The sequence below is a fragment of the Trachinotus anak genome, unplaced genomic scaffold (genome assembly GCF_046630095.1).
Source record: "Trachinotus anak isolate AG129_WGS33_773 ecotype Australia unplaced genomic scaffold, CSIRO_AGI_Tana_v1 ptg000014l, whole genome shotgun sequence".
In the NCBI taxonomy this organism is placed as follows: domain Eukaryota; kingdom Metazoa; phylum Chordata; class Actinopteri; order Carangiformes; family Carangidae; genus Trachinotus; species Trachinotus anak.
This window is the reverse complement of record NW_027273865.1, coordinates 12,736,977-12,759,295: the sequence shown is the minus strand read 5'-3', so window position 1 is coordinate 12,759,295 and position 22,319 is coordinate 12,736,977. Positions and strand designations below refer to the sequence as shown.

The 22,319-nt window shown below is 39.9% G+C and overlaps 1 protein-coding gene across 2 annotated transcripts in view; it reads left to right on the top strand.

Annotated features, from left to right (window-relative positions):
- The first annotated feature begins 5,850 nt into the window (after positions 1–5,850).
- LOC139632018 (neprilysin-like) overlaps positions 5,851–22,319 on the top strand; it is a 30,533-nt gene continuing 14,064 nt past the window's right edge. Inside the window, exons 1-4 of one of the 2 annotated variants that reach the window (XM_071496733.1) lie at positions 5,851–6,372; positions 9,728–9,904; positions 11,354–11,389; positions 13,587–13,748. In XM_071496733.1, coding sequence (XP_071352834.1) covers positions 6,330–6,372; positions 9,728–9,904; positions 11,354–11,389; positions 13,587–13,748 — 418 coding nt within the window. In that variant the 5' untranslated portion in view covers positions 5,851–6,329. Of the gene's footprint in view, positions 6,373–8,813; positions 8,938–9,727; positions 9,905–11,353; positions 11,390–13,586; positions 13,749–22,319 lie in introns of those variants that run through there. The other variant, XM_071496734.1, reaches the window with a different exon arrangement.

The window sequence follows — 22,319 nt, the reverse complement described above, 5'->3', positions numbered from 1 at the left end:
GAGGCATCTTACACAAAAACACAGTAATCAGTGTAGACAGCATCACTGAACTGGAAAAACACTGGTGGGAATGATGAAAGAGTCAGGATGTGACCTGGGCCCTTTCACAATGTCTGTATATACAGAAGCTTCTTTGGTACCACTTACTAATAAGACAACATTTGTAAAGAGTTGCAACTAAATTTTAATAAAACATTTACAAAATAATAAGTGAAAAACAATTAATAATAACACACTGTGGTTTTCCAGTTGGTGAAAAGTGTTTCTCCTGTTCTGTTTGGTAATGATGGCATTATAAATGTTGGTAATCCATTAATAATCAAAGTTAGTTAATCAATGAATGATACTCTGCAGCTATTTTCTGAAAGGTCATTGGACATGTGATCCTTTCAGTCAATGGGATTTTTCACACTTTGGCCACCCAAAGGTTGTTCTTAACAATGGCTTTTAACTGATCTAGGATTAGTAAGTTATTCATTAAACATTACTTAAAATCATTGGCCACAGTGTATAAACCCTTGATAAATGGTGACTTATTAGAAACTGTTACCACTACTCTTGTACATTTCTCTTCTTAGCACAAGCAAATTTGCTCTTAATTATGTCAGTCAAATTCTTCTGTTTAGTTGTCTTTCCTCCACTGCTTGTCGTGCATTTCCATGGACACTGTGGGTAAAGTCACTCACACACATAAACCAACCCCTGTGAGGTCATATGTGCAAGACAAATCTTACGGTGGTGGGACACAGTCTAACGGTTTATCAGTCTTTTAGAGCCTGGCGCTGAGGTGCCACAGGGTAAAACTGCACACTCAGGAGAAGGCATGCTAAGTGGCCATGACAGACGAGAGCTATCAGTGAGCATTCTTCTGGGTCTACTTCAAACCAATTCAGAACTGCGCGCACATGCATGAACACAACAACACACAAAGAGATGCACATGCATTAACAATTAAACAAACAAATGAATGTTAATTTATGAAATAATGCACATTTAGTTGATTAAATTATCTCATGAGGAAACAATTAAGAGCAAGAGGGCTATTCACCACAAATATGGCAAGGCAAGATTTGAGAGCAATTACACAAAAATACAACAGAGACAGGCAAATTCTTCACAGCAGAGCAGCTTTGTCCCTGCTACAGGACGGACCAGGACAAATTATCACACTAAGTCGGACATCAAAGGTATTGTATCAGCAATCAACTTGACCTGCTTGACCTCCAGCTGTCAGCATGTGAGAGTCTTTGGAGAGCCGGGGCTCTGTGTGTAAGTATGTGTGTGCGTGTCTGTGGATGTGTGTATGTGTGTTTGTGAGAATGAGAAATGGAACGAACAAGGACAAACACTGTTATTGATATGAACCCCCTGACCAACCCAATATCATCCAAATACAGAGTGGCAATTTTAGAACTACAGTTTTAGATTTAAAATTTTAGTGAAATCTGTTACAGCAAGAAAAGTTAAAGCAGCAGCAGTTTGGGACTGTTGACATGTGAGGTGTGTCTGGTCTGACAAAAGAGCTCCCCTTGTGAGTCTGCTGAACGTGAATGAATGAGTTTGAACAGGCCAAGTCTGTGAAGTACTAATCGTTCTAATAAGGAAATACATTTATAGCCTCTAGCTATACTACACTATATACTATACTAACTGTATAGTTAGTTGTTTTGTATCCTTAAAATTATCATTATATAATTTTATAATAATATTATATTATATTACATTTTTGTTTGTTGAAAAATAAGACAATCTTGGTCAAAACAGTGCGGTATGTGTGTCAGGAATCCTCAGGTTGGGTGTATGTGGGGCCTAAAGGAAAGGGGCAGGCACTGCTGTCTGCCACAGCATCATTTTTGGTTCTACCACTGGGAGCCACAAAGTGACTGTAAAGTTGCATTAATAGGGTTTTTGGCCACTTAGGGGCAGCAGAACAACACAGAGATATTATCACTTCATAAAGTTGTTGGGCTGCATTCAGACCAACACTAGCCCTGCATGAAAAAAACACAGCAAATCACAGTGGAGGCAAAACAACACATAGGATTGTCTAAATATAAAGGCTATACTGTATAATGTGTAACTGCCTGCATTGGATACACAAGACATGAAAGTTTTATGGTAAGAAAATGCATTTATATGGTATTGACCTTGGCATCTAAATGAAGTGAACTTGCACTGGTCACAGGGGAAGATCAAAGGAGAAGGCAGTGGAGAGGAAAGAATGAATTCAAGAGAAAGAACAAGTCAATGAGCAGGACAAGGACACTACCACTATCAACTAATTTTGAGTTTAGTGTTTCTCAATTTGTGTCTGCCAGACTATTTTTCAAAGCAGATTTACAGTTAATCTAGGAATATGAGTTTATCTGATCTTTGTGGGAGGCTTTGAACCGGATATCTATGTCACTTGTCATCCCCCCACGTCAGCAGATTCCTACAGATACCAGATCACTATGGCAAAGCAAGTACAGGCGTGTGTAGAGAGAAGAGGATAGTCACTCCGCAGTGGATTTCAAATAAAATTGGGAAATCCTTGAGAATGTCATCACAAAAAACAACCTCTGTGCAAATCACAAATATCTGAACAAATATTACAGATGTGTCAGTGTCTCTGTGCGGACATGCACTAATCAGGTTGTGAGGACATAAAAGTACACAGCCAAATACACTTCCCACTCACTTCCCATGTGGAGACAAAAAGCTGCTCCTGACAAGGTAAACCTGTAAATACAGTGGTTAGAGCTTTTTTGTTTGGGATAATGGTTGGGTAGTGGTTATGGTAACAGTGGTGTAAATCTCAAGGGAATTCATACAAGTAATACAAGTGAAAGCCACTTCTCATGTGTGCACTTACATTGTTCTATCACACATTAAATTTCATACTAAGACATAAATCACTGAAGTGACTGCAAAGAGCAGTGGCGCCTGTATCATGGAGTTGTGAAATAGTGGAACTTGTGGACATTTTTCTTGGCATGCTCAAAATTATATTTCCCATCATCCAATTCCTCATAGATAACAAAAGCAAATTAAAAAAAAGCTGACCTGTCTGCCTGCCATCCTGGAAATATTAGGTAAGTCAGCACTCTTAACCGTTTTCCTCTTTTTATTTATCTATTTATTCATTTACGTCTTTTCTGTTCCTCTTTTCACTGACTCATGACTGGCACAAACCTCAGTCAAAAAGCCCCTGGATGACTGACAGCAGTGAGGTTATTAATGTGTATGTAGCATATGAGAGTCCTTGTGTGTGTGGGTGCTAGATTGTATGTGAGTGTGTGTATTTATGTGCACTGATAGCAGACTTTGAGCAGAACTGGACAGCCCGTCTGTTGCGGATAGGAGAGTAACTCCCCTGACAGTCTCCCCTGAAGGGAGGTGCTGAGGGAACAACTCATCTGAGTGACCTTGAACCAAACCAAAGAATCTCAGTATCTCACCTCTTCTGAAGACATGCACCTAACAATAATACATCAGCTGCATTTACCATCTGATAAAAAAAACAGCTTAAAACTGTAATAAACATGTTTTACAGTTATTCGTGTGATTCACAAGCATATGTGGACCAAATGCAGAACTGTTTATTAGTCATGGTGTCTGATTCAGTGGAACACGTTATTCATGTCGACTGACGTTAATCAAGAGCAAAGCCACAAGGCTGTCACTCAACAATCTCATAATGAATCACGTCTAACGTAAAGGGGGAAATGTTTCGTTTAAGAAATAATTCCTCCTGATGCAATGTGCATGTTGCTACTTGATGCATGTTTGGCGTTTGGCACCTTTTCATTAAGAAATACTACAAGACCTCAATAATAATGCAGAGTGCATGTGTGTCTCTGTATCTGTGTCTGTCTTTGCACTCGTACTCCTATTTTTTGCCACAAAAGACTGTTTAATGCATGTGTCACTCCCGGCGCAGCGCAATTAAAATCCAATACTCTCCAGGAGTCCATAACATGCTGGGTTTACTGACAACAAACAGAGCTCAAATGACCAACGGAGAAGGGGCGAGGGGTTTTTCTTTGAAGAGCACAGCAACAAAATGATGGAAAGTATGATCACAGAGGTTGCACTGCAGGCAAATGTGAACATCTTTTAGATGCACTGACGGGCAGCTGCTGTGAAAACCGCTGTCAGTTCAGCTTCACAGATAGTCAGAAGATGCAGACACAGATGGAAATTTCTCAAAGAGGAATCGTGCTGTTCGTTATCAGAAGCAATGAAACATGGACTGTATGATGGGGTGACACTGAAATAGGCTTGCACAAGCATTTATAGTTGGTAATTGACAATGGAGCAGAAATGAGAGCACACGCAAAGATGAAGTTTAACATGAGATGGTTTGGGTGTAGTTAAAGGTTGTTCAGAAAAAATCAAAAATAAATTAAGTGCAGTTTCCCAATCACATAGTATCTGAAAAAATGCATGGCATAAATACACATCAGCAACCAGTGCTTAAGACATATCATATGACTATGATCAGTCACTGATACAAAAACAGCAGGTAGCCTCATCCCTTGTTTCCACTGAAATTGGGTCATTTATTCTCTGCAGTGATGTGCCCTGTTTGCGTTCTTCTCACTTTGATGCTAATTTTCGCTTTTAGAACCAACATCCTCATGTGTTTGCAGAGTTAACTGCTCTTACAGCAGTGACCCTGTGGTGAACTCTGGGGTTTAACATTAAAGAGAGAAGGAGCAAAAGGCCACATGTAACCAAACACTAACATATGGTTCAAAATAAAGGTTTTAAAAAAAAAAAATACAGGCTTGATAGTGAGCTGTTTCACTACGCTTTACAAATGTCCGGGCTGATGAACAACCGGTGGTTTGGAGTAACAGTGATCAGAGAGTGAGTGGGCTTTTACTGGAGTACAGTCCAAAGCATTACATGATGCTGGTGAAGGACTTAATCTTTAAGTATAGAAACATGATGGCAATTGTCTTGGTTCAACCCATTGTAAATTGCATGATGAAGTGAATTTTGATCATTTAGATGAAGCTTTTATATACATGTGAGGCTGGACTGTTAGCTGCTTCTGTCAAAACAGGGGCTGAGGTGCGTTCCTGTGTGAGAACAGTTATGTGCAGCATCAAAGAAACCCCGTAAGCATGAACTCAGTGATATGCAGGTCAAAAAAAAGATCTAGATCTGAGCTGAATTTGAATGTTTGCTGATGTCTTGTTAAGATATAACCACATTTTCAACTATATTTTAGTGTGAAGTGCGGCCTGCCAATACATTGCAATATACACATTGAAAGAACAGTGATATGTTCCACCGATGTCTAAAAATAATACAGTAATACCATCACCATCACTGGAAATGGAAGTGTGAAATGCCACTTTCACCAAGGGTTTGTGAAGTGCAATCTACAGGCAAGATTTTACACTAAAGACCTGACAGTCTAGTACAGCATGTGCTCCAGTGATGGGTTTGAATTGCTTTATTTTGAGTGATCTTATTCCCCAAACAGGATCCAGTTCCAAGTTAAGACTAACCTTCCATTGTGAGGACCATAAACACCATGACCCCAGGTTTAAAGGCAACTACACTATTGTAATTGAAGAACAGAAAACACTGATAAGCCCGTTTTATACGTAAATTACTGTAGGCAATACATTCCACTAAAAAAGCTGTTGGTTACCAAGATTAGCTCACTACAGTTTGGATGTGATAGGGGTTCAGCTGTGAACACTTTCTTGAATTAAAAGCCATTGAAACCCTGTGAATTAAATAGGCTACGCTGAAATATGCTACATCACTTCATCACACTGTTCACCTGAACCTACTTAGGCGCCACTGACGGCAAGTGCCGCTGACAGGGTCACTTCTAAACGCCGCCCTGACGGAGGAGGCAACGACTTAGCGCAACGAGGAACTTCAGAAGGCTAGTTCAATACCTCACTATATGTCATAGGCAGTATAAATATGGGACCCCCCCGTGGATCACACACTGACCGACTGCGCTGCGCAAGAGTCTGATGGATCATTTGAATCAGCGATCTCCTCTGGGTAGATGTTGTACAGTACAGTAGGTAGTTGTAGTGAAGGGTCTGTGCGTGAGTGTGTGCGTGTGTGAGCGTGTGCTTGTGTTTGTGTGTGTGTGTGTGTGTGTGTGTGTGTGTGTGTGCGTATGCGTGTGTTTGTGTGAATGTGCACTCCTAGAATAGAAAGGCAAAGGAAGAAGAAGGAAAAGAAGAGAGGCGGGATCGGTTTTGTGCCTTGTTGAAATCCAGGCTGAAGCAAATAGATCGTCTGTAACTGATCGATCAGCAGTTCGCGCTCCCTTTGTGGATTTGATGGATATTTGATCAGTGGATGTGATGCCCATATATATCATCGACCGAAAATTTCCCGACACATCTGGTAAGTCGCTCACGCACCCCGAGCGCTTCTTATAGCGCGGTGCCATCTGTGTGCGTCTCTGCCTGTGCATGTGTGTGTGTGTGCGCGTGTGTGTGCGCGTTAATTTTGAGTGTGCGTGTACGCGCGTACCGGCTGGGTGACACGGGGCAGCGTGCACCAGTTGATCATGCCACCCCTCCTCGGAGTTCCCGACGTGCAACAGTAGACGAGGAGCAGGCTCGCATTTAGCGGCGACTTGCTGGGTTGCGTCTCACCGAACCGTGTGCCGCAGGTGAATGTTTGTGTCCCTGGAGTTTTTTTTTTTTTTTTTTTTTTTTTTTTTAAACCAAGATGCGTTTCGTCCTATCAGAGAACACTTTAATCTGCTCTCATGGTATTCACACCGGGTATCCCATAAGCGCATTATGATTGACTGTATTTCAGTTGCTTTGGCTTTAGTGATGTTTTACATTTTGGTGTTATATTCCTTTAAAAGTTAATCTTCCTGGTACTCTCATATCAGAAGAAGAAGAAAAAAAAAAAACATTAGGAAAGCAATTTAAGAGGTGGGCTTCATTGTAGTTAGATCACAGCACCTTTGGGCATCCAGTCTCCTCTCCCAAAAATGGTTTTAAAGTGATTTCAGTCTTCAGTGTGTAGCCACAGGCCCAATGCTGAAAATGATATCCCAGTGAAGGTGTTATTTTAAGTTTAAGTAGGCCACATTCCTGTACTTATTTAAACTCGATTAGGTATATGACATGTTCATGGCTCACATGGATGTATAGGAAGTGACTTTGTGCAAGTGGTGTCATGTTGATTTGTGTGTGTGTGTGTGTGTGTGTGCAGACACATGGGTGTTTTCAGGCGTCACAGTGAATGATGGGTTTAATTTCGAAGGGGGTTGTGAGGTCTCACAAGGCACGTGGACTGTTTATGTTTTAGATATATCACCACATGAAGACAGAGAGCGGGGAAAAAGAGAAGGAGAGGGTTTGGACTTTTGGTAGCCCTTTCATAAACCATTATCTGAAAAATGCAGACACACCGACACATGTACCTTCCAAAGCGCACTCAGGAAAAAACATCAGAGCCACATTATAAAAGACAAAAAAAAAAAAAAAAAAAAGTGACTGTGTCCTGCTACAGAGGCAGCTACATCAGCAACAGAAACCACAGCTCACCGTACAAATAACTCACACCCATGTTTAGCCTTCCTTTCTCACAGAGCTAACATCCTTATTGACCCAGAGATGATGTCAGTAAATAATAATTATATTTGTACGATCCCTGTTTCATTCAGAGTCATGTAAAGAGGCAACAGTAAGCATGAGTGATGCATAAGAGGGACATACAGTAGCTAAGTCATACCTTACATGCCTCAGCACCCTGAGAAGTCATTTAAACATGATTTAGGACCTCTCAGTGTCCCACTCTGTTTTTACAACTTTCCTCCCCTCTTCCTTACTTTGTCACTTGTTTTTGCACATTCCTCCACTCCGTCTCTATGTCCCTTTTCCTTTTTAATAAATTTCGCAGGCGTTCCATTTCTTGGCATGCACCGTGTCAGGATTAGAGCGAATGAATATAATATACAGCCTCTCCAACGCTGACATGCACACATGGTTTTATTGGAGCCGTGGGACTTGCTGTCACTGTGATGTGTTTGCCTGCAGACAAAAATAAATAAATAAATGACTGAAAAGTTGATGCGAAGTTTCTACCCCCTCCCACAGCCAGAGAGAGCTTAGCAGGAAGGTCTGGTTAACATACACTGTCAACTTGTGTCATTATACTGCCTCATTGCCTATTTTATGCCTTCAATCACTCATCTTCCTCCCATATTTTCAGTTGCCTTTATGACTTCACATCCGGTCACAGCTCTCCTATAGTAAATCTTAAGATCCTGAAGTCATGCATGCTTTAGTGCTGGTATGGAGTGGGGAAAGCAGCCTGTGGGGAGCTGTGGCTAGTGTGTACAATAATGGCCAATTACCAGGGTGGATAATGACTGTAACCAGGAGAGTTTACTTTCCATTGCACTGTTGTTTTGCCATAAAGAGAAATGACAGGGGATCTGACATTCAGCAGGACTGTGGTTGATGTGTGATAGCTGTGGATGTGTGTGTTACAGCGGGCAATGTTGTGTGTCTGTGGCTGTCTGCTCGTTCAAAGGAAGCTAAGAGACTTTGTCCTTTGGTTGTGCACTGCTCTCATCTCAGCCTGACAGAGAGAGACCCACCCATCTACACAAGCGCCTCATGACACCAGTCAAGTGTGTGACAGAGCATCGCCGTGGACGAATGTGTGTATGTGTGTGTGTGTGTGCAGTGACTGCATGAGTGTGTGTGTGTGTGTGTGTGTGTGTGTGTGTGTGTATGTGTGACGTCGGTAAGGGATTAAGGATTAATTGCCTTCAGAGATAGACTTAACTGCCTGTTACATGAACTTTGTAAAGTTCTCACTTGGCCCCAGAGAGGAAAACAACAGTGTCTAGTGAGGAGCAGAGGAAAGGTCTCTCTTGTTTTCTGTTCTTCAGAAGTGTGTGTTACTTGTTTTTTGTCTGGAGTGTACTGCCACTAGAGGGTAAGAACTTCCATTGTTCTCACCTTTTGCTCCAAGACAAAACATGTTCGGTTTTTTTCTCATTTGTTTTCTTATCGCTGCCATGTCTTTTATTTCTTTTCCACACTTTTTTTTTCTTTCCTCAGCGCTTGTGCAAGAAATCTGGAGACTTAACAGAATGTTTGTTTTCTTACTGACAAGATTAATATATATTTTGATTGAAATTCATATGTTCCTAAAATACCAAAATCCCCACATTGCTGTTACCAGCAAGTGTTTGGCAAGATTAATTGATTATCAGAATTGGATTTTTAAATGATGCTGACACAACGAGAATGTATAATGTGTGACATACTGTATATGCGGATGAAAGTCAAATGTACAGATTCTTTAGTTCATGTTTATGAACCAAACTTATATGTTACCCATGTCCCTCTCTTTCCATTTCTTTTGATCCGCAGCTAATCACTATTTTCATTATCAATCAATCAATCTGTGAATAATTTTTTTCATTAATCAATTAGTAAAATGTGTGAAAATAGTGAAAAAATGTCCACCACAATTTCTTAGAGCCCAAAGTGACATCTTCAAATCACTTATTTTGTCTAAGCAACACATTATTCAGTTTACAATGATGTCAAATACAGAGAAAGCTGCAGCACATTGTCATATATAAGAATCTGCAAACAGCAAATGTTTTGCAAGTTTGTTGGTAAATGAATGTCTATTTTCAGAATTCTTGCAGATTAATTTCCTGTCAGTCCACTAATTGCCACAACTCTTCTTATGTGGTTCTCCCTTTTGTCCTCAGGTGAGTTGATACAGCCGGCAGCTGAAGGAGGAGACCTGAGAATGACAGACACCAACCCCCCCAAGTCGGCTAAGAAGCCCCGCTGGACCTCCCTGGAGATTGGCCTCATCACTATCGTCTCCTTGCTCTTCATCGTGATCGTTGCCCTCATCATCCTGTTTGCTACCCAGAAGACTGGTGAGTGCTGAGTCTGAGGGCAGAGAGCTGATAATGAAAAGTGAGAAGTATCTGAAACCTTGAGTGGTGCCTTGAAATGTTTCTTTTAAATCTTTGTCATGTTGATTAAGGTTTGGTAAAACCAGCTTGTTCAAAACAAGTATGTCATATAATTAAAAAAAAAAAAACATTTGGAAGCCACTCAGCGTTGACAGTTTTTCTTGTCTCCACAATGTAAAGTGAACCTTTCAGAGATTCGAAGATTGCCTCCTTTACACTGTGCACGTGCACTGGCCATCACTTCCAGCTGAATTCATGGTTAATGGCAAGCATGAAGCAGCACGCTGAAGAGCGGCTGAATAGAAACACTCGAGTTGGGTGCTTTTAAAGCATAGTGCAAAAGTACAACCACTGAGCCAGAAAGAAGAATGCAGCGCGCAAAGGTCCTTTTCAAAGTTTCCTTTGTATTCTCAAGGATTTTTACACAGCACTCAAGCACAGCTCAAAACTTTGTGCTTATTCACATTTCAGAGTTTTGTGTAAATTATAAAGAACTGTGCGACAATTATTTTGCTGTAAATATCATCAGTTTCCATTATGAGGAATGGATCATTCAATGCAGTGAAAATGAACAGACCCCCCCCCCAACCCTTCTTGGGAAACCCATCAAACCTGCTTTGTTCAGATCAATGTCACAGTGTAAGTAATAGATGAGTTTTCTAATCATTAGTATCCTGACTGTTGCTTTGCTCGCTTTTTCTACTCCGAAAACTTATTACACCTCTACTTGCAGGTGACACAAAGCCTGTGTTACTTAATATGATGAGTTTTTTTAATCAGTAGCACATCCATGGGTGACTGATCACAGTGCTATGGTACAAGCTACTGTATTTAATAATATTAGATTAACACTGGCAATGAACTGAACTATGGGCCTATAGATTAATTATTGACAAGTGGAACAAGTGTGGAAGTCAGCAGGTCAAGAACGCAAAAATCAGTCCAATGAAGTTTGAGATACATAAAAGAGGTTGCGTTGGAATATACAACGTACATGTGTGTTTGCTGAGCTATTATTGTCTTTTGCAGTCTTGTGCTTGATAAATGTGTAAACTGCTATGTCAGGGAAATGGGGAAGTTTAATGACTTTGTCTGTGTTTGTACCTGTGAGTCCACTGACCCGTGTGCACATCATGAGGCATGAAGTGTATTTAAGGTTATATGGCAGTTTGATGGTGCGTCACTACATGTCAGATTTAGTTTGATTAACAGTTCAGCCTCTAAATAATTCCTGACAGAGTGAAAGCAACACTTCTAAGTAGTTTACGGTTTAATGTGTGAGAAGGATGATGAAGAGATGAAAAGAAATAAAGGAAAAGGGGAAGAGGAGGGAGAAAACAACTTTTGACATAATGAGTGATGACTGCACAGATCCCACTGAGTAATGATTTGTTTTGCATTTTCCTGTAGATGAAATCTGCACCACAGCTGATTGCACACAGTCAGGTAAGCATTGTGTGTTTGTTTGTTTGTTTGTGCGCCCTTTTCATTGTCTCATTTGATTTTGATTTTTCTCAGAGGAGAACAGAATGAGAAAATTGAGGCTGCTGCAGAAGGTCAGGGATTTCAGACATACGTGGAGAAAAAGGCCACTTCAGCTTTGAATATGTTTCCTTTAAGTCAAAACAGTTAGTGAACAAACAGAAACAGTTGTGATCAGCAGACTTGAGTTTGCAAAGGGTTAGTGTCCCTGAATCCCCTTTGAACAAATGTACAAGAGAAGTTGGGAAACTGGTAATGTGCATAAGCATGTACATACTGCTAAAGCAAATCCAATAGGATAGAGTATATGTGTGTCACAAGCTGAAGTAATTCAACATGGAGCATTTATAACTTACTCCTTGACCACATGACTGCAGGAAAGAGCTCAGACCCAAACTCTATTTCTGGATAATTTCAAAGTCCCTTACTATGTAACTGATATAGACCAGTGGCCTAACATTTTTTAATTAACTATTTATGCAAATAGACCCCCCTTCTCTCCAGTCTCTTAAATATAACATTAGATTTTATAACTGTATTTTCTCACTTCAGTAAAGATCATTCATAGAAAAAAATACTGATATGATCAAGGAAAGATTTACAACTGCACCTCTAGTTTCCACAATATTTCTAGAGCATTTTTGGGGAATCAATGTCCCATTTCAGTCAGATTTGACAGACAGCCTTGTCACAAGACACCTCTCAGCTGCCTCGTGTAATTTGTTTGCAGCTCAAAAAAGAGACCACTTTTCCATTACTGGACTGAACACATACAGCCGTTATTCTGTTTTACTTTGCCAAGGGCTGCATATTAAGATTTTCTTTTTTACACACATTTTAATGAACTGTTAATTAGAATGAGCTATTTCTACAAATGTTAATTTTTTTTCTTTTTTTTTTAATGTGTTTCTATAGTAGAGGATGTGATTTCTTTTTATGAGAAGAGCTTGAAACATTCTGGTGATCAAACAGGCTTAAGGTGGTCTGTCAACTGTGCTTTTGTCCAGGTTGTTCAACACCCTGCTAAAGGAGCTTTGGGAATTTTTAGTTTCAAAGGAATAGTTAAACATTTTCAGTATTTTTGGAAGGTTATATGCTTTCTTGCTAATAGTTAGATGAGAGGATCAACTCCACTCTTAAATATGTCCATTTTTATTAAGGCTTCAGCCAGCAGCCAGTTAGCTTAGCTGAGAGTAAACCTGGGAACAGGAGGAAATAACTAGCCTGGCTCTGTCCAAAGGTAACAAAATCCACCAAGCACCAACTCTTAAAATTACTAATTAACACATACTATCACATAAAAGTGACACATCTTAGATATATAGGGTTATTTGCTGGACCTTAGGTGCAGTGACTGGAGCCTCCACTGGTTCCCTGGCAAAGTCAAAATGATGACAAGACTTCACTTGGCTGAGATATAGTCCAGCACACAACCTGCCCTAATATCACATATCAGTTTTACACTTTACACAGATAGTTATTGATATAAAATGTGAATATAATGAGCTTCAGAGGTGCTGGGAGGTGGATTTTGTTATCTTTGGACAGAGCCAGTGTAGCTGTTTCCCCCTGTTTACAGTCTTTATTCTAAGCCAAGCTAAATGGCTGCTGGCTGTATTGAACAGATGCATCTACAAGTTCATTATTCTTCTCATCTAACTCTTGGTAAGAAAGCAAAACCTGGTGGCATCTCCTTATACACTTGTCAAACAGGCTGTATAGTTTCCCATATACATAGTTAGAGAACAGTTCACATGCATGCTGTCACACTACTAAGGTTTTTGGTAAAACTTCGCTGAACCAGCAGTTATACCTATAAACATAGTTCTACCTAAATTTCACAGACCGGACCTGTAAAATGCAGTGACTAAGTGCAGAATATGAGATAGAAAATTATTGAAAATAGAATAGTAGACAAATGAATAAAGAATTAATAACGCTTTTAATCTTTCTAGGAGAGTGCCTGTTTATAAAATATTTTTCACTTGCCAACTTTGTCTTTTTTTCTTAAAAACTTGAATACAAAAAAACCTGGTACTTACCGAATTACATTATTGATTTTTACATCTTAGTCCTCTATCCTACCCTGCAGTATATTGTAGTTTCTTTAGGTAAGGTTATTCCCCATGTCTCAGAGCTTCTTTCCTCTCTGTCCATGCAGCGTCTCGTCTCATTGAGAACATGGATGCTAGCGTGGACCCTTGTGACAACTTCTACCAGTATGCCTGCGGAGGCTGGCTTAAAAAGAACATCATCCCAGAGACAAGCTCTAGATACAGCACCTTTGACATCTTACGAGATGAACTGGAGGTCATCCTCAAAGGTCAGACACCCACCCACCCACACACACAAACACACACACACACACAGATACAAAGATCCGTGCACAGAAAGACTATGATTTTTTGAAAGATGTAGTTTTCATGAGAGTATAAATACTGTATGTGGTCTGATTAAAGAGTTGTAAAGCCCGCTGGAACATGAAGTCTTTTTCAGTCTGCTTGCTTTGTAAGAGGACTGACAACAGCTTGATTCAGTTGCTCGAGAATACGAGCTAAAGAGGACTCTCCTTCAGGGACTGAGGCTCTATAGATATCACAGATGCCATGGGAGTTTGGCTTCAGTGCTGCTTACCATGTGAGCTGAGAGTTTGTCAACAGAGCTGGTGCTATCAGAGTGTGTGTGTATGTGGACATAGTGTTCAGGCTGTGCTCAAAGACATCAACAATTGGTGGTGGGAAAAAAAAGTTATTTGGTGTGTGCGTGTGTCTCAGGTGTTTTTACCCGTTTTCTTGTTAGTGTCCTTGAGGAATGATTGATACAGTTCAAGTTACACAGTGAATGTGTTGGGCTTGCGGATCTCACTCTCTTGTCCCCCTTTCTGTGTGTGTGTGTGTGTTTGAGCGTCCATACTTCAAGTCAAGTTGTCGGTGAGAAGGCCAGTCGAGCTCTGGGTGGTTGGTGCTAAATCTTTAAGAGGCACAAACTTTCCACGGCCAACCCAAACTCTTCATCTACCATAAATTTACAATTTATATGCCAGTCACTCCTGCTATAATGAAGACAGTGCAGATAGGCTGCAGGAGAAACCAAGTGATTCACAGGGGTGAAAAAGATTGATCCTTAGTAGGACAGGAGAACCAAGGTTTAAAGTGCAGCCTGTCTCGTGGACTCAGATAATTTACACCAGCCTTGAGCGCTTTATCTGTCCAATCTCAATGGAAAAACATGCGGCCTCTTGTCTTGGGGCACTGTTTTTTTTTCTTTTGCTGTCTTCCGTTGTGTTGGCCATTGATGACATGCAGATTATTTTTCATTAAGATAAACTTGAACTTGGGTGGTGATTTTTTTTCTTTTTGTGTTTTGGAAAATTGTCTTTAAATCTTTGTCTTTGTGTACCAACAACTCCTGATTTTCCTCATTTACCTTTTACTTCTTGATAGACATTCATTAGGGTTTAGAGATTACCTGTAATATAGCCAGCATCCATTTCTATAGCCCTTGTTCAGAGGGTGCTTGTAGTGGTAAAAGTGCATCTTTATTCATTTTGTGCCATATAATTTTAAAAGTGTGTTATTGAAATTCTGGCTCTCATTCCTCTTCCATGATTTGCTTGAACATGAGATTCTGTATGATTCAGAAACACTGCCTTCCTCTGACAAACAGCAGGGACTTTATGAAAAATAAACCTTATGAACTTCTTTGCATTGTACATTGCTTCATAACAACACATAGACCGTCTGTTCTGTTCTGCTCTGTACTCCCTCTCTTCTCCATGGCAGTCTTAACACCCATAAAAATCACACACAGGGGGGAAAGAGGAAAATAAACATTGCTCAACATGGGCTCGTTTTAGGCATTTTGTTACCATATGTACATTTACGTACATGGCATGTTTCTGTGTGAATGTGTGGCATCATTTTACACTTTTTGTGTTGTATTTCTTACTGTAATTGAGTGTATTTATCAGGTCTTCAGGTGATATTTGCTGCCTTTCTGAGAAAGGAGAAAGAGGAAGAACACTTCTGTAACTAATAAGGAAATATTTGGAGATGTTCGAAAGTTGATGTTTAGGAATCATTGACTTAATTGCTCTAAATGCTGTGTTTATCATAGAAGGGAATGGAACAGCCAAAGAACTGGTCCTAATCATTCAGCACCACTGTCAGGTTGTGCTCCTTCCCTCAGGCTGTCTGGCTTACCAGTCAGTCAGATTTTGAATGTCTCCAACTGTACTGCATACACACGTGTTCAGGTTGGCTTTGTATGTGCATCTGTGTGCAGGTCTGTGTGTGTTTTAGACAGAGAGAGTGCTGTGTATTTAAGACTATACTTGATCCTCCAAACTAAGGCCACGTGTGCAGGTTTGCTGTCCTCAACCCCTACAGTAGCAACAAAGACCCACTAGCTCTCAAGTTAACATTCTTCTTAATGACTGGTGTGTGTCGAGGTGTAAGCCCCGGCAGTGCGAGCCCTCAGCAGAGTGGTGACCTCTACTCTGGAAGTGACATCAAACATGCGACCTCTGATCTTGTGGCTGGCTGCCGCCGCCTGCTTGGATACCACCACCCGCTGATGGACAGATCTTTTTCCTGTCAACAGCTGCAGGGGCCCTGAAACACCTGGACACTGCAGCGCTGTAGGCTGCATGACAGTAATAAAAAAGGCTGCATGCATGTATATATATGTGGATAGCTGTGCAGATTTGTGGTTGCTTGTAAATGCCTCAGATTGTTCTCCGATGCTGTAAAAGGCCATAAAAAAGGCCATAATTCATAATGAGGATCTGCACCCTGATTGTGACCACAGCAGTGGGTGAACGTGCGTGTATTTGTGTGTGCAAACCTGTGAGAGGTTTTTTTTCCCACCTCCTCCTACTCAGGTGTGGCAAGCTGTGCAGTAATGGGCCCAATTGACCATGAGCGTTTTAATTACTAACTAATTTGTATCAGGAAGAGGAAGAGGAGGAGTACAGTGGGCAGACAAGGATGAAAGAAAGGATTTTCATTCAAATGAAAAATGGTAAAGGCTGAGGTGAAAATGAAAGACATTGGGAGAATGATAGAAGAAGATAGATGGTTAGATACACACGAACCAGTGGGGCTTTGAGGTGAGGTGAGGCAGAGCTCTGTAGCCAGGGGATGATGGTATATTGAGAAAAGCTTTGAGGATAGGTCAGGAAATGTGAAACAGCATGTGGTAGTCATCTTCAAGCTAAGCCCTATGTGCGTACGTCTATCTGTGCTCTGAGTACGTGCATGTGACTTTTATGAGTGTGAGCACACACTGTTGCTTTTCTGTATTATCTGAGGTGCTTCTTGCATGGCTCTGGGTCTAAATCTCACTCATTAGATTTTTAGCCAGAGGCAGGGAACACACCAACTTATTTTTCTTGTAAAATTGGGCATCAGCGAGAGCGCTGAAGCATATCTGTGAGATAGCTCTGACATAAGAGAAGTGCTCAGATGAGATGTTTTTCAAGCTGCTAACAGTCTATGACAAACAGGACCAAAGAGACTGAATACCTCTGTTTTTCCTGTGATAATGATTGAAGCAGAACTTGTGTCAAACAATACTGACCACAAGAGGGCTTTTTTAAATAAATAGTTATTCACATGACCTCTCTGATATCAAAATTCCAGTCAGAGCCCTTGCACAACACCATAAATATTGTATTTCTCATAAACATATCAAATAAAGATATCAGGCCAGAGTTTTGTGGCCAAGTAAAATTATTTGAATATTAATGCCGTCATTCTTGTCCAATAAAAATATATTGAATAAAAATCCTGAATTGAATGGGTTTTTGCCAGCTAGGATCCTTATGATTAACAAGAAAGAGTTTAGACCTCCACCAAGGTAATAATCTGCCCTGTTGGCTGTTTCATAGCCAACACCATACTGGGTACACAACAGAACCTTTGTATATACAGAGTCCTTAATGTACTGACTAAATGACAGAACTGGTACATGGTGTAGATGGCCAAAGTTTGGCTTGATGGTAGGGCTAGTGGAAAAATGAGGCACTATCTAGAATCAATGGTTTTCTACTTGTTTTGAGCAGCTATTGTACATTTACAGGCAGTACACTGAAGGACACAATTGATCTGGTTACCCAGCTATACCACTGTAATCACACTGTAATACCACTATAATTAATAATTTCAGCTGCCACCATAGTCAAGTGGGATGAGTGACTGGGTCTGGAAGTGTTTCCCCCTCTTGTAAATTCCCATTTTTAAAGTTTTATTTTAATATTATTCTCAATGTTTCTCAACATAGAAGAACAATATATGTTTCTGAGAAATGTAAGACATCACTTTCTTTGTGCCATTTTGATAATTGGCCTTAACTGCCACTGCTATGGAAATGAATCCAGTCAGAGGTTTGGATAAGAGTTGTACTAAACTGCCATAGTTTTATACCACAGAAAGAACACTAAACAATCCTGTTGAGGCTGAGTCCCACTCAGCCTCACTTCAGTTTTGACTCCATTTGCAGCTTCTGCTTGTAATCTCTGCTAAATATATGCTTCATAATGATAAATATTGGAAGCAAAACTTGAACTAAAAACACTGCAATGCTTAGTGGAATGAGAGGTAGTCAAGGATGAAATGGCAATAGGGAGAGGAGAAACTCAAAAATTTGGATTCTGTGTCATGCTGAGAGGTTTGGTTCAAATTGACGTGATGTCTCAAACAAACATCAGGTGGCACAAAATCCATTCTCAAATAAATCCAAACATGCACACGCATAGGGCAAGAGAGACAGAGAGAGAGTGCATGTGTTTGAGAGAGAGAGAGAGAGAGAGGAGAGTTAGTGAGAGGGTAAGCCTTTGCTGTAGTTAAACATGAGCACCAGGCAGTCAGTAATCCAATCACACACACATGATCTGTGCCCTTTTGCAGGAAGCGCCCTGTGAAGGGTCCCTATCCCAGGACTTCATTAAGATTAAATGAGCACATAAATAGTGCACACATGGTAATGAGAAAATGGAAGGATTACAAAAATGAAAGGGTAGAAAGAAGCTGAAGTGAAATGCAGTCATGCATGGGGTGAAAAAAAAATGAAATACAGAAATACGGGAAAGAAATAACTCAAAGCACTGAGCAATTAAAAATAACTGAAAAGGGTAATGAATAAATATTGAATTCAATTTGAAATATTTTGGGGCTGCTAAATTGAATGGCAGAGTGGATTTTCCATAAATTATGCAATAATAGAACATGATGAACTGATATGACATTAAATGAAATTAGAGATTTAATGAAAGGGAAAAACAAAATTAAAATATGCTAACTTAAGTATGCTTACTCCTTTATCCCCGGTCTTTATTGTGACTGGTCTGTCACTATGTCACCAAAATTACAAGAGAAGAAAAGAAATGGCATTTTCATCATCTTTATCATGTGATCCCAGCTCACTGTGACATGGGTTATGTCTTGTTGGACTCAGGGGAGAGTTTCCTGTCAGTTCCCTGTGTAACTGTAGAGCCATCCTCTTTCCAGTATTGATCCTGAAGTTGCGTTGAGTTGTGCAGAGTGATGGTGTTTATCTGTAGATACTGATGCAACGTTTATAAGAGATAACTTTATAAGTGACAGGCAATACTGAAGCCATGTTGAGATGGGTGATGGCTTGTCAAAGTCAAAAGGTTCTAACATGATACCCAAAGGGGTATCATGTTATCATATTGTTTGGATGTCATGTTAGTAGTTCATCATTTTTGAGAAATATGCTGATTCACTTTCTTGCCAAGAAGCCTGGAAATTGGATTTTGCTACCTTTGGACCTTTGGTCCAGTTTGTATGCTACGCTAAGATAACGGGCTGCTGGCAGTGAATGGACATATAGGAAAGTGGTATCAGTCCTCTATCAGCCTAGTTCTTTATCGTAGTTAGGTTATCTTCATTTAGAAATTTAGTTTCAGTAATGTGAACTTGTGTTTCCCTTACATCTGACTTTTTTACAGTACATGTTTTTTAGTTGAGTACTTTATTAAATGTTATGGCAAATGAGACATGATTAGTTCCAGCTTTGTTGTGTTAGACATGTTTGTGTTTGTCTGGCACACTAAAAGATTTATGCAAACTTACTTTTATCCAAGTTTTTTTATTCTTCACAAGGAGCTTGAACAATTGATTGAGTTATTGTGAATGATACGTGCCTTGAACCAAAGCACACATTGTTTGCACAACTTAACTTGGCTAGTTAACTTGACTTTGTGGATGTCAACAACTGGCAGCTTTGTGAACACACATTGTGAAGAGCCATTGAAGATGGCTGATACTGATGATTTACAGCATTTTCAAGCTTCAAAAACTAAACCCTGAGTAACATAGAGCTTAGAAATACGACTACAGACTAAAGACAAACAGTGATGTTAGAGCGTTCAGTTCATTTCCCTCATTTAACAACTCCATTAGTATTTTGTGCAATGAGGGCATAGGCATGTCATGTAAACACATAAATCATACAAATCCACAATTCTGAAACTGTTGAAACAAGCATATGATAATGAATTCATGCCACATCTAGCAAACAGATATGCAATAATGTGTGATATAAATGTAAATGTAGATAGATTTCTAAAGACAAACAATTTTTACATGTGAAAAACACAAAGGTTCCAGACTGCTTTTACACAAATTCAACAGTCCATTTATGCCCTTCTGCTAAATTATCATAAACAAGAGCAATTATGAGGTCAGCCATTTACATACATTTTGCATGTACATGAAGTTTATTACAGGCACTTAGACTTTTAAGAGATTTAAATTATTCATTATTCATGATGCAATCTCTATAACACAGCGGGACACATCATGAATCTTTCCCCTCTACGTAATAGTTTACTGCCTTTTGGAAAATCAACTGTTACATATAGATTCACATAGAGAAAAATGTTTAACCCAGACCCAGAAAAAATTCATAAAACAATAATTTTCGGTCAAGAATGATCTGTCAACCTCAGAGAAAATGTAATGTATCTTACAGAAAACTAAATACTAAATACTAAAACTAAAAACTGGCCAATTGTCAAATTTATACTCCAAACAAATAGGGGGCAGCATATTTTCAGAAACTTGGGGTGTCCACTGCACTCATCATAAATGCTTTAGTCACTCCTTCCCATGACCCTTACCCTTTGCCATAGTTTGTCTGGCCATTAGACAAATCCCAGTGGGCCTCTGTGTCTTCTGGGACTTGGCTCACTGGCCAGTCACAGCTCCAAGTTTCAACCCAATGTAAGGGTGAGGGTAACGTTGAGGAATGTATCACAGAAACAGGTTTACAGCATATTTGCAATTACTGCTTCTTCATCCTCTCATGTTGGACTGAGAGCAGACTGGACGCAACACTGACTCACTTTTGCCTCTTGAGGTACAAAGTGGTATTATGAGACGGGATGAGCTGAAGCTGGCTTATTATCATGCTAATTTAAGAACATAAGTACAAATTTCTGCAACACAATACATCCCTGCCATAATGTCAATACTGTTATTTCTTCACATTTTGTTTATAATCTTAGTTAATTTTTGAATGTTTCTAAAATACTAACATCTTGCCCCTTTAAACAACTGTGTGCTGTAAATCACGATAGCTAGAGCTAACTTGCTGAAGTGGTGCAGTCAGGATTTGAGCTCCCAATCCTTGGTAGGATGATCCCTTTTTAAAATTCTCTTTAAAAAGAGTCCTGTTTCACCCAGGATCCCAGACCATTGAAATGCAGTAAATGATGTGAGAGTCACTTGTAGTTAAGTAGTGCAAAGTGCAGGCACAGTTACATTTTTAATGTTTCATATTGAATGATATACCATCTGCTGAAGTTGAGCTAAAGCTTGAGATTATGGTTGAGAAGGTGTGAGGTTTTCATTTTCCAAAGGACAGAGGGCACAGACAGTGTAACTCCATCACAGCAATACACTTGCTTTCACAACAGTGGTTTTCAGCGAACAGTAAAATTACCATGTGGGCGTTAGATTGAACCTTGATGATCTGAATATTCATTTAAGCTCACCCTCATGTTTGATGCTGCTGAAAAGCGACAGTGGATCCAGAAAGAATGGTTACACTCTAAAGCTACAATATGCAAATGAGTGCCTTGAGGCGGTGCAGGAAAAGTGTGTTGTTAGTCCCATTGTCCTCCCCCTCAGTTGAGCAAGTTTACACCCCTTCACTTATCACTCATTTTGATTAGCTGTCTACCTAGAAACGCTGGAGGCAGAGTTAACTGGCATCCAAATGCCCACAACAGGTGTTGAACGCAGGCAATAAAACAAGCAATGGTGTTCACTCTTGTTTTCGAATGGCCTTTAACTGCCACACCTTCAACTTTGCTGCTCCTTGATTTTCTTCCACCTTATTTGCTATGACTTCCTGGCTCTGAGGTCACTCGCCTCGCCATGCTTGCTGCTGAGAAGCCAATTAATTGCAACAAGAGATTAAAATAGACATTGCATATTCCCTGGTTTATGGTTTATAGGACAGTGTTAACCTCTATAACAAATGACCCAAATAATCTTAATCATCTAAATGAAAAGATTAATTGTATTGCTACTGATGGTTTGTTTTTAATTATTTATTCACAAAGACTGGCCACGCACAGTACACAGGAACATTTTGTGACTGTGTATCTGTAAAATAAACTTGAATCCTTTTCAGTACAGAGAGTGAGAGTTTGTATTAGCACATCCACTGACACTGTGTCAGGCACTGTCAACCCGTTACAAGCTAACAAAAACCATAAACAAATAAAAGATGCTAACCACGCTAACTGTTATTATGTCCGCTAGTTGCCGCTCATGGTGCACAACACAGTGTTGTGATTAAGGCTCAAACATGTGGCTGAGTCTCTTTGATGTTTCCTCTTATGCTAATCATCGATTCACAC